General features: G+C 37.9%; 1 protein-coding gene across 2 annotated transcripts; it reads right to left on the bottom strand.

Moving 5' to 3' along the window:
- Positions 1 to 3,862: 3,862 nt before the first annotated feature.
- npy (neuropeptide Y) lies at positions 3,863 to 5,725 on the bottom strand. Of its 2 annotated transcripts, XM_011480646.4 has the most exons (4): positions 5,572 to 5,725; positions 5,189 to 5,376; positions 4,620 to 4,709; positions 3,863 to 4,541 (listed from the first exon to the last, which is right to left on the bottom strand). In XM_011480646.4, the coding sequence occupies exons 1-4, from the start codon at positions 5,671 to 5,673 to the stop codon at positions 4,520 to 4,522; spliced, it is 402 nt and encodes a 133-aa protein (XP_011478948.4). In that variant the 5' UTR covers positions 5,674 to 5,725; the 3' UTR covers positions 3,863 to 4,519. The 2 variants fall into 2 exon arrangements, with proteins under 2 accessions (XP_011478948.4, NP_001116379.1); NM_001122907.1 differs by lacking the exon at positions 5,572 to 5,725 and having other exon boundaries at positions 4,267 to 4,541; positions 5,189 to 5,379.
- Positions 5,726 to 11,441: the final 5,716 nt, after the last annotated feature.

Below are 11,441 nucleotides of genomic sequence, written 5' to 3'. Positions count from 1 at the left end.
TTAAAGCTGTTGCCATTAAAGACCTTCCGTCCAAACTGCATGTCAAGATTCTTTCATGTTGGTCAATTATTTTTGGAGATATAAAGGGGAATATATTAAAAGGTTGTTTTGTTAACTTATCTTAAATTGAGAAAGCAGTCTTTAAAAATAGGTGACGCTATGTTGATTGTTTGAGGAGCTGCAGGGCTACAAAGTTTACAACCACTCATTACGGGTTCTACAGAAACAGTGTAGAATTATGCAAAAACGGTGGTACCACAGGATTTGTGGTAATCAAAGTAGGGTATGTTGAGAAATATGCAAGGATTGGTGAAAATATGTGGCATTGGGAATCAAAGAAGCGTTTTTCGCAAAAAAATCGTGAATTGCGAAAAATCTAGTTAGGTAGAGATGGCAGCCTCATATTTGCTATTTTTCTACTATCAAATGAACCACAGGGGATTATAAGCGTGTTCCTATAACTATTGCCCAAGGCCCAAATAGTTTTGTGCTAAAACTTACCACCTGCTGGCGCAATAGAGCCCAGAATTAACATAGCATGGACAGATTACTCTGAAGTAATTGAATCGGTTAGTTCAAAAGGGGCCCAAGTCCAAGAGGTTTGTTTTTCCAGGAAATGATTTAATTGCATAGCTTACAGGAAGGCTACACCAAATGATTAATACTTTACCCAGATTTAGCACCAGGTTATAGCTTACAAATGCTATAATATGAAGCACCTCATTTTGATCATTTCAGAGGACTAGCAAACTAAACTCTCTGGACTTGGGCCCTTCTTGAATTAAACAGGGGCGCTGCCATATAGGATAACTAGTTCTGCCATCTATGGGATAAAGCTAAACCCATGCAAGAGAGGCCCAAATCCAGGAATTTTGCACTTAATGCATTTTAAATGTCAAGCATAGTCAATACATTACAACGGACTTGGGACATTAATGTACATAATCAGATAGCTTTTCCCTTGAAGACCATAGAACATATCATATCTCTATTTTGAAAAATTGAGGACTTGGGCCCCTTTTGAACTAACCGTCTCAATTGCTCACTAAATTGCATACCATTAGGTGCAGTACTTTTTGAGATAAAGGTCTTCAAATTTGGGTGTCGTTCTTTACCTATGGCAAAAAACATTTATTTTTAAATGAATATAAAATCAGCCATAACACCGAATAATACTAAATATTAAACCAAAGATCTTCCCAAAGACCTTTACAAACTACTAGTGTTTGCATGTTATCTACGTTAGTTTAGTTGAGGCAATACATTATCCACTGCTAAAGCAAGATATAGCAGTCACCATCAGGTGCTGCTTCAAATATAGCTACTACTATGCTATACAAGACCTCTCAAATAATGAACATGTTGGATTTTATTTGTTAAGGTTAAGTAGTTGTTGAGATATAGGTGTAAACACAATATCATAATTTACAGTGGCACCTATAGGAATATTCTTGTAATTCTGATTTTTATTAATCTCTGTAAAAGTAAGTCTTTTTAAAAATTTGATGAGGGTAGGTCCATCTATGTTAACGATTTGGAGCATTTCAAAGTTTAGAACCAGACCCCCTTTCATTAGCATTACGTTTAATACAAAAACAGTAAAGAATTGCGCATAAGGATGAGTGATACCATTGGATTTGGGGTGGTCCAAATAGGGTACCTATAGAATATTGTGAAGATTGGTGAAAATATATTGTATAGGGAGGGAGCCAAAAACCAATTTTTACGAACAATTGTAAATTGCGGAAAATCTAGATAGGCAGAAGTGGGCGGTCCTATTTTTCCAAAAGGAATAAGAGGCAAAAAGAATTTTCTTATTTTTACTTACAATGTAGCATAGGATCAACGTGTTTTGTACCACATCTGACCACATGATGGTGCAAATGGGCCAACCTTACTATAGCTTGGAGAGAAAATTCCAAAGTTAATTCCGACTAAGCTACAATACAATAGTATTATTACTTCGTGAGACATTACACTTAAAAATTTGGCCCTATTCATTTTCTACGAGAGAAGGATTCCATAGAAATATTAATAATGAATGATCCTTACAATAGATTTGTACTGAAAGTAATGGCACACTATTCCTAATGGAGCTTCACAAACTATATTTGAAATCAATGTAATATTTTTAAAATTATAAGAGGAGAAGCGACCAAAAAAAAGGCAGGCAAAACGTATAATAATAATAATTATAATAATAATAATAAATATAATCCAGAATTACAATAACATACTCTGATTTCTTTCAGTAATCAGACAATTAAATTACATAAAAGTTAAATAACGGTTAAATAAAATGAAATAAAGACTGAGTGTTTTGCATGATTATGTAGTACAAACGATTTGTATAAACCACTGTGAGATTGTTTTAACTAAATTAAAATTTTGCTTTTTACTATCTGGTTGTCACAGATTTGTGGAATAAAGGTGGACACATATTTTATTGTTACCAAATAAATTGGCTTAAAATGGCACTTCAATTTTAATGTCAAAGCAAATAGCTCTTTTGCTGATCACATGATTGGATTATGTATTTTTTCTTAACAAAAACATGACTGGCAGCATTTGGATTTTCCCACTTTTGTTTCATGTAATTCTTTCTGATTAATGCTTGTGTTCAAAACTGACTTTTTTTTGTTCTTTTCATACAAAAAGTAAACAATAAGTTAAAGGTCTAAAAACAAATCAACTGCCAGTGTTAAAGTGTCACAAAATCAAGCTAACAATAAATTTTTAAATTGATCCCTTTAAAGCATTAATGATAATAAAAACTCCAAAACACTGCTCATATTTAGCCTTAAGCAAAAAAAAAAAAGCAATGAATTACATAATGTCAATTCAATAAATTAAATGGATCATGGAGCTCTTATGTGATGAAACGTAATATTTTCATTTGACCTCATTATTGATCCTCAATGTGTCCCATATATGATCAAATTCATAATTTTGCCAGTCAGAAGTGGAGCTCCTATCAAATATATTAAAGCAGATGGTGGAGAAACCTTTTAACCAATAATGTTAAAAATAAATTCCATGAACCTACCAACCCCTCACCTCCTAGTATTTGCCTCTTGGTGGATAAATCTTCAGTTTTTAGTTTTCTGTCTTCCTTTTATATTATGAATGTGATTTTGTGGCTGCTATATCTACCGTAGTTTTTTAATCGAATTAGTGCCCTAGACTAAAACTGAGTGTCTCCTTTTTATTGTAGCATTCTGATGCCAGGTGTTTATCCACATGGCCACAAGAGAGCGCCATTAGCCATCCTTTTACTAGATTCAATGTTAGATTAGATTTATTTTATGTGACCGCCTGTCATGTGCACTCTCACAAAGACTCAAGAAAGTGCATGAATGTACTTGCAGATTCAGAGCAGGACAGCAACAGCAGCTTCAGCTCATACGGTTTAGCACACAGTAATCAACCATTTCTGCACTGTGTGCATGAGGAAGCGTATAATCATAGTGTTAATAAAAATACTTGTAAATCATTCAAATTCATAAATAAATGTGGCCCAAACAGTTTAGGGCTGCATAAAGGTGTATTGTTTTTGCAGTCAGGGAGGTCATGGTTCAGCTTCAGCAAGGTTTTTTTATTCCATTCTTTGCATGTGAGGGTGTGGATTCTCTTCCTCCAACAGTTCAAATTATCTCTAATAGCTGAATTCTAAATTCTAAATTTGTTTTTGGAGTGAATATGTGTGGTTATATGCCATCTTATCCACATTTGACCTGTTCTCTTGCTTTTGTTCAAAGTTTAATGAGCTTCTGTATCATAGCAAACCAAAGAAAGTCTACTAAATAGATAAATACAAATGTTTTTATATGCCCACATAACCACAAAGAATAGACACGACATCTTTATGAATATTGCAAGAACTTTATTTCACACAGTTACACTTCAGGCCAGACAGCTTTGTTTGTAAAGCATCTTTCATACAGAAGGGCAGGTCAAAGAGCTTTTGAACACTGGTGTTTCCTAAAAAGTGTTTTACACTTACTCGGAATCGTGACATGGTTTGATTTTATAAAATCTGTTTTATTTTTCATTTTTAATTAATTTTGCTGTTGTTGTTAAATTCTGTTTATACATCATGTTTTTTTTTATTATATTTCAGGGGCGAAAATACTCTACAGGTCACATAAACCCGTGCCCATCAGTGCTCTTTGGTCACACTATTTCCACACATGACCCAACAGTGCAATGTCTTGAATTTTTCCCTTAAGCAATAAACTCAAGCCATCAATAAGTGGTCCAAACTTTGGTTCAAACAGTGAGCTTTTAATAACACAACTATACAATACAATCAACACGCCTCTCCTCAATTCTCCGTCACTGAAAATGAATTAGAAGAAGTTATTTACAGTAGAATGGCACGTGTCAGTGTATGAGCAGTGCTGACGGTATAGTTGATCTGCAAGGACGAATGGTCGACCACTCGGAGAAGTGACAGGGGCAGGTCAGAGTAGTTATTGAAGGCATGAGGGTAGAGTGAGGGCCGACACTGGTGATTACATCACCACAAATATGGGTTGTAACTGCAGAGAGACGCAAGAGTCTATATGAGCTTGAGGGGACAAAAAGACGGACGCTTAAACTCAAAGAAACATACACACCTTGACTGTGGAAGTGTGTCTTTGCTTTCTTTTAACAGCAGCTCTGACACCAGTGTGTCCAGAATCTCAGGACTGGACCTCTTCCCATACCTGAGACACACAAGCAGACAAGACAGAAAATTAGAGTTTCAAAGGCTTTTTATTTCTATGCATCGTTTTATGTTGAAGCCAGATGTCAGGCCATGAGACACAGATGTGACGCGTGGCAGGTGGTCGCATTTCTCTTTCTGGGCTTCAGATGATAAGTTATATATCTGACAACTGGTCTCCCCGCGGCTAAATGCCTGCAGAGGCATCCAAATCCCCGACATTCAGAGAGAAGCTCAAAACTGTAATGTGACAAAGCTTGCTGGCAATGACGGTTTATCTTTGAGAAGGAATGTGAATACCTCAATAAAGATAAACGTGAAACCTGTTGAAACCAGTCCCCAATAAGCCATCACGGTCACTTAATCAGCAACAGTGACAAACTGTATTTCTTACTTGATCATAAAAGTTAAAGCAAATATTTACTTTTATTAAAACTTTCTTTTTTGTTTGTTTGATTTTGAGAAAACTCATGCTCCCACCTCTGTCTTGTGATGAGATTGATGTAGTGTCTCAGAGCTGAGTAGTATTTGGCCAGCTCCTCCGCAGGAGCGTCCTCTCCTGGGTTCTCTGGCTTCATTGGATACCCCTCTGTTAAGGCTCCAAGGCAGAGCAGCGCCCACAGCAGGAACCCCAGGGTCCCCAGCCAGCTGACCAAGTTAGGATGCATCTGGCACAACACGAAGCAGAAACATTTTCACAAACACTCTTGGTCTCCTTCATTTCAGTCATCCAAACGTAAAAGTTTCCCAACTTAAGAGGAAATTCATTGTTAAAAACACAAAGTTGCTTAACAAAAACAAAAATTACAGATCATTTGCACTGATTGGAAATTTCAGAAGAGTATTTCAGTCAGTGTACTTACATTTCCAATGATTTGAGCAGAGTTTTGCGCGCCCTCCTGTGCCGTGTCCTCTGTTCTTCTGAGCGCACAGTGCGCGCTCGGGTTTATATCTGCGCGCGCCATGAGGCGCCGCAGAAAACCGCGTCAGAGCTTCGGCGCGTCTCGCACTGTTCTTTGGCTTTTTTTCACGTGAACGTCACTGATGGCGCTTTCATTGGTGTAAGCCCGATTGCGCTTTAAAAGTAGGTTTCTCCTAATTTAGTGTAACAATGTAATCTGTTAATATATGTATCTATTTTTCCTCAATGATACCGAGACAAATTAGCTTTTTATGGGACAACGCTGTCCAGCTTATGCAGTTTTCTTTTATTGAGAAAACTCACATAGGACAATAGTGCATGGAAGATCACAATATAAAGGCCGTTTAATATCTGACTTTCAGTTACATTTCTTTTGCCTAAATTAACTTAGTTTGTTGATAATAGAAAACAAAACGTAATATCTAACTTGAAAAGACAACAAACCTAACAAATAAATGTGCTACAAGTGTGGTGTTATGATGTTTACAGCATTTCCACTGTTTCGGAAGCAAGTTGGAAAATATTTCAAAATCAAGAAGGGTTTCTTTTCCATAATAGGATCAGTAACCCCATCTGAAGTCATGCAAGAATGGAAGTAATGTAAGATGTGGGTGAACTTCGTACTTCTCCACAATACACAGCCTCCTCTCCTTCAAAAAGCTCCATGCATGATGCACCAGCTGATCTCGAATTAAAAGATCTCAAACCGACTGACATTTATGAGACTGAATTAGTCCGCTAATTCCATTTAGTAGCTCTCTCCATCAGATGGAAAAAGAAACCGTAACTCTCAATGCCGACAAAAGCCCTGAATGTGAACGTCAAGACGTGCCACCCAAAGAAGAGCCTAATCTCCAAGAAACCCTCTTAATAAGAGCCTCCAAATAGCACTTCAAATGAATTTGTACCCCAGAGTGTCTTCATTTGCCTCCCATTCACAATCCTTTTGTGTAGCATCTCACAGCTATGTAATTTGTCAAAATAAGCATTCTTTAGCGGCGCTCCCTTATAAGTTGCTCAGAGGATGTCATAAGTGCTTTTTGTATAACACAGGATGCAAAAGGGGAGGCGAGGAATGTGACACAGAGCTGAAGATGTGTCACACAAAGCCATGACCTAATCAGCCTGATCACAAGAAGGAATTAGACACTTTATTTCTGTTCAGAGAGGGCACGAGCAGTCAGAGACCCACAGGTACATCAGGGGTTTGATGATGCTGCATCATTGTATGACAGATGGGACTAAAGTCGTGTTGTGCTTACTTTATTTCAATTCAGTTTGGCCTTTTTGACATGATCTGAAATGACTTTGATTTCAACATGTGGAGAAAAACTTGATTCTTGGTTTGATGTTTCTTGCTTTTTTTGTGGAGCGCCTTCAAACAGTTCTAAATGTAGAGTTGCCTTACAAATGATTTTATTTATGGGGATCAAAATAGTAGGTATTTGGCTGCATGGTGGTGTAGTGGTTATCACTGCACAACTGCGTGTGTGTGCAAAGACTCATAGACAAAAGGAGCAACAAAATGTTTTAGAAGTTCCTGTTACTTCAATTTTAGTTTCGTAGAGTTCTTTCCACTGTTGTTTTTCTACATCAAAATAATCCAAAGGGATTATTATTAGAACATTCTAGAACACTGTATGGTCACATGTCTTTGCAAATCTCAAAGTGTTTCCACACATTGAACTGGAATATACTGTAAGTTAACCCAAATATTATTGCAGGTAATTAAAATAGGTTATTAATTGTTTCAACATTGTATATTTTGTGTAAATAAATGCATACTTATAAGTACATTTAGCTTTATGAGCAATAAAAGAGCAAAGTGAGACACCTATAATAATTTATTAGCTTCTTTCATAGTGGGCTCATATACTTACCAACATATGTAATTTATTATGGTCTTTTTCTTGATGTTGGGCATGTTTCTCCTCTTATTAGTTCCTCTTTTGTCCTAATTTGAGCTTCCTGTGGTTAAGCTCCTTTTTTGTTCCCATAACAATATTAGCACAGTCCCATATCCAGAAATCCTAAACAGCACCTCAGCTGCTTTCGGTTTATTCTTCTTAAATGCACATCATATTTAAATGCAAAAGAGCAGGCTTCAAAACAGTAGCTTCACTGGGGAGTAAAGGCTGCCTTGGGGAATTGCCCTCAGTGCCCCTGCCTAAATCCCCCATGAGTGATAAGGTGGATAAATGATACTCGTTAAGTCTGAATATAGGTTTGTATTTTAACTTCGTGATTACAAGCTTGGCTGCTTTTATTGCTTCCATTAACGTGTACACACCGTAAATAAAAGGGGTATTTACTTCACACACTGTTCTTTGGAGCGGATTTGAAGATTTCAGACAATCTCCATCTTGAAAAGACATGACAAAGCCAAACAGTCATGATCAAATACAAACAGGGAGGCAGTACATGCTTCACTTCTAGTCTTGTTAATAGATTCCACATGAGGTGCAACCTTAATTGAAACCATTGATTAAATTCAGGTTTGCCTGATCACAGTAAAAAAAACAACATTCGGATTAATGTCAGTTCACACAAAAAAGTAATCTAGATGGTACTTCATGTGAATGTGGTACGAAGACAATAGATGGATGCACACAAAGGCAGGAGACCAGAGTTTACCAATTTTTATTAAAAGATCCTAAAACCATAATTAAGAAAGAAGTGTTAAAATACATGTACACCTAAAATAAAATAAAAACGTTCAGTATGCTGAGGACCTGAATGGGTAAGGCAGGTGGAGGTTCCCAAAGAAGACAAAAGTATAAATCACCCCACTCACGTGATGCAGATCACACACACTCATGAACCCTTCAACCCAAGGACACGTCACTCCAAACAGGGAAGGCCTCACCATAAGCACGGGACTGACACCGGGGTCCTCAGCGCTGAGGGAGGGGGGCAAAGAAGGTTTAATGAAATTCCCACAAAGCAAAATGATCTAAAGAATGAAGGGCAAAAAAAGCAAAAAGAAATCTTATAGGAGCAGGTCCCAACAGTTTCCCCGACCCAGAACAAATTCAAACCTACAACACAAGAAAACTCACACCACACACACACACACACTCATTAAACACAGATGAGCTACATAAACAAGGGTTAGCCAGTAAGTCTGGTGCTGCTCGGTGTTGAGGGTGCTGCCAATCCCTTTTATTTGTTTCTCAGGGCGAATCCGGGCACAAATGTCCCGATCAGTCCTCCTTATGCCTGCCTTGGCTTTGGCAGCCGCCACCCTCTTCCGTAGTTCAAACGTGATAAGGCACACACAAGCAGTGAAAGGCAAGTCAAGTTGTTAGAAAAATCAGTATGAGTAAAGCAGCAGCTGTTCAGCAAACTGGGTGCGTCAGAAAATCCCTGGCGATGGAGGACAAGCATTAGCCAAAATAAAGGACGGCTTAAAGGCAACCGCAGGGCTTGACAATCGCCAAATTACCAGACAGACTCTGTTGTATATATACTGTAATATTCATTGACTTTACTATACTACAGATGTGATGTGAGATCAGGTTTGTAATGTGAATTTTTTTGGAAGCAATTGCCCAAATAATACAGCTTCATTAAGGTTAAAGTCGGTTGATGCCATCCATCCATCCATCCATTTTCTGAGCCTGCTAAATTCCTTTTGGAGTCACGGGAACACTGGAGCCAACCCAGCTACTGTTGAGGTACACCCTGAACCCAGTCTGTTGCAATGCTTCTAAATCACACACATTCTGTTGATAACACTGAATAAATGTTTAACAAACACAAATTTGATAGTCAGTTAATAAATATATTATGATTCTTCTGAAAAACACATTCTAGTCCACAAATCGCCTGTCTATTGAGCTTTTAAATAAAGGGGTTTAACTTTCTGACAAGTAGAACTAAATGTGTGTACGTGTAGTACGGTTGCACAACATACAAGCGAAAGGTCCTTTTTAAACGCCACACGAGAAGGAAAATTACAAGATCATCTGTGCCTGGATCACCCTGTAAGACAAAATGAGCCACTATAACGAGATGCTCTGCCACCATAGGTGAAGAATAAGGATGGAATATTACCAAGAAACAGCATTAGAAATGGAATTTCACAGATTTACTGTGCAAGATGGATTAATCTCTGTTTCCTTCATGAAACCCTGCCCTGGTGCAGACAGCATAATGACATTAGTGCCAACTGACCATCGTCAGTTTTCTGTGACATTTCATTCCAGTTTGGCACTGTGTGGGAATAAAGCTTTGATGAATCCTGAACAAAAGTGACACACGAAATAAAATCCAGTTCTCAACCGATCATAAGAGTAAAAGTGCCTTGTGGTCTGTCTCAGTGATGGATTGATGACCTGTCAAGAATGGGGTGTAAAAAAGATGAACGAGTTAGCCGTCCTAAAGCTACAAATGACTTTAAAACCTGTTTTTGCTGAGAATGTTCATAATTCTTGTGTCAAAAAGGAGTGGTTTGGTAGGGAACTGGTTATACTTTGAGGGAAAGAGAATTCAGAGGAAATATGATTATCAATTTTAGTTTGCATTAGCACTAATAATATCTGCACTTTCACAAAGGCTGCCAGCAATCATCCCCAATACCGAGCTAATTAGACTAATAAAAATTCAATTCCCTAATTTTACGCTGACATATTGATGCTCTAGATGCAGCCTCTTTAGGTAAATGATGCACAGAATCCTTTATTGGATATTTTGTCCTTATCAGAATTCAGTTCTGTAGAGATTGACTTCTTAAGAGAGTGGGCCTTTTAAATGCAAATTAGTTTTCTCTTCCTCTCATCAGCCTCCTGGTTTGCACAATAAGTTCTTCTCAAGATTTGTCAAGATGAAAGGGCCTGTAATTTTCAGCTGCAGTGAATCATACTTTTCAAATTTACAGTGTGAAGAAGTGTAAATCAAATACCAAAAAGGAGGCTGCGTGCATCAACTTTACTAGACAGATGGAGGCAAACAGACGAGGAAGACACAAGAAAAAGGTCAATAACTGTGTGTTTGTCACACGATTTTTACCTTTGACATCTTTTTGTTCTTTAGTACCACAGACATTTGTTTATTTCTTCTTACAAGCTTTATGGAAAGGAAGAGTTGCATTCCAAGACCTGGACTAGATAGGAGATTCAGAATTGTATTTGCAATTTTTGCCCTTTACTGTAATTATTGTAATTATTTTCGTGGATTAGATTCAAATGACCAAACCACCTATTTAAGACATCGAAAAACACTTGGGCGGATGAAAAAATGTAATAAAAACATCTTGCCTTTTTTCCCCTAATTTTTTTAACATTTAGGAAGCTTTGCGATTTTGTGTTGCTGTCAACTCTTTTGCCTTATCCTGTTTTTCTCCTTTATATTTTTGTGATGCACTTAAAAGTATCACAAACCAGTGGAGGGCGGCAGTGGCTCAGGTGGTTGAGCGGGTCATCCAATGATCAAAGGGTTGGCGGTTCGATTCCCCACTCCCACCAGCCAAATGTTGTTGTGTCCTTGGGCAAGACACTTCACCCTCCTTGCCTCCAGTGTGGCTCCACTGGTGTGTGAATGTGTATGTTGATCCCGGTGATGGTCAGAGGGGCCGTAGGCACGAAATGGCAGCCACGCCTCTGTCAGTCTGCCCCAGGGCAGCTGTGGCTACAACCATAGCTTACCATTACCAGTACAAATGAGGAGTGAATGAATAATGGCCACAATGTAAGCACTTTGAGCGTCTGGAAAAGTGCAGATAAATCTAATCCATTATTATCATTATAAAGGACCCAACATGCAGGAGACCAAGTTTAGACTTTACTCTTGGACATTTAATGTATAAACTTT

Source organism: Oryzias latipes, chromosome 11 (assembly GCF_053564925.1).
Source record: "Oryzias latipes strain Hd-rR chromosome 11, Olatipes_Hd-rR_3.1".
NCBI lineage: Eukaryota > Metazoa > Chordata > Actinopteri > Beloniformes > Adrianichthyidae > Oryzias > Oryzias latipes.
This window is presented reverse-complemented; position numbering and strand designations above follow the sequence as displayed.

Coding starts and splice junctions, on each gene's coding strand:
- npy (XM_011480646.4), bottom strand. CDS start 5,673: ATGGCGCGCGCAGATATAAACCCGAGCGCGCACTGTGCGCTCAGAAGA. Junction 5,377..5,571: donor CTGCTCAAATCATTGGAAAT/GTAAGTACACTG, acceptor GTGTTGTGCCAG/ATGCATCCTAACTTGGTCAG. Junction 4,710..5,188: donor AATCTCATCACAAGACAGAG/GTGGGAGCATGA, acceptor TGTGTGTCTCAG/GTATGGGAAGAGGTCCAGTC.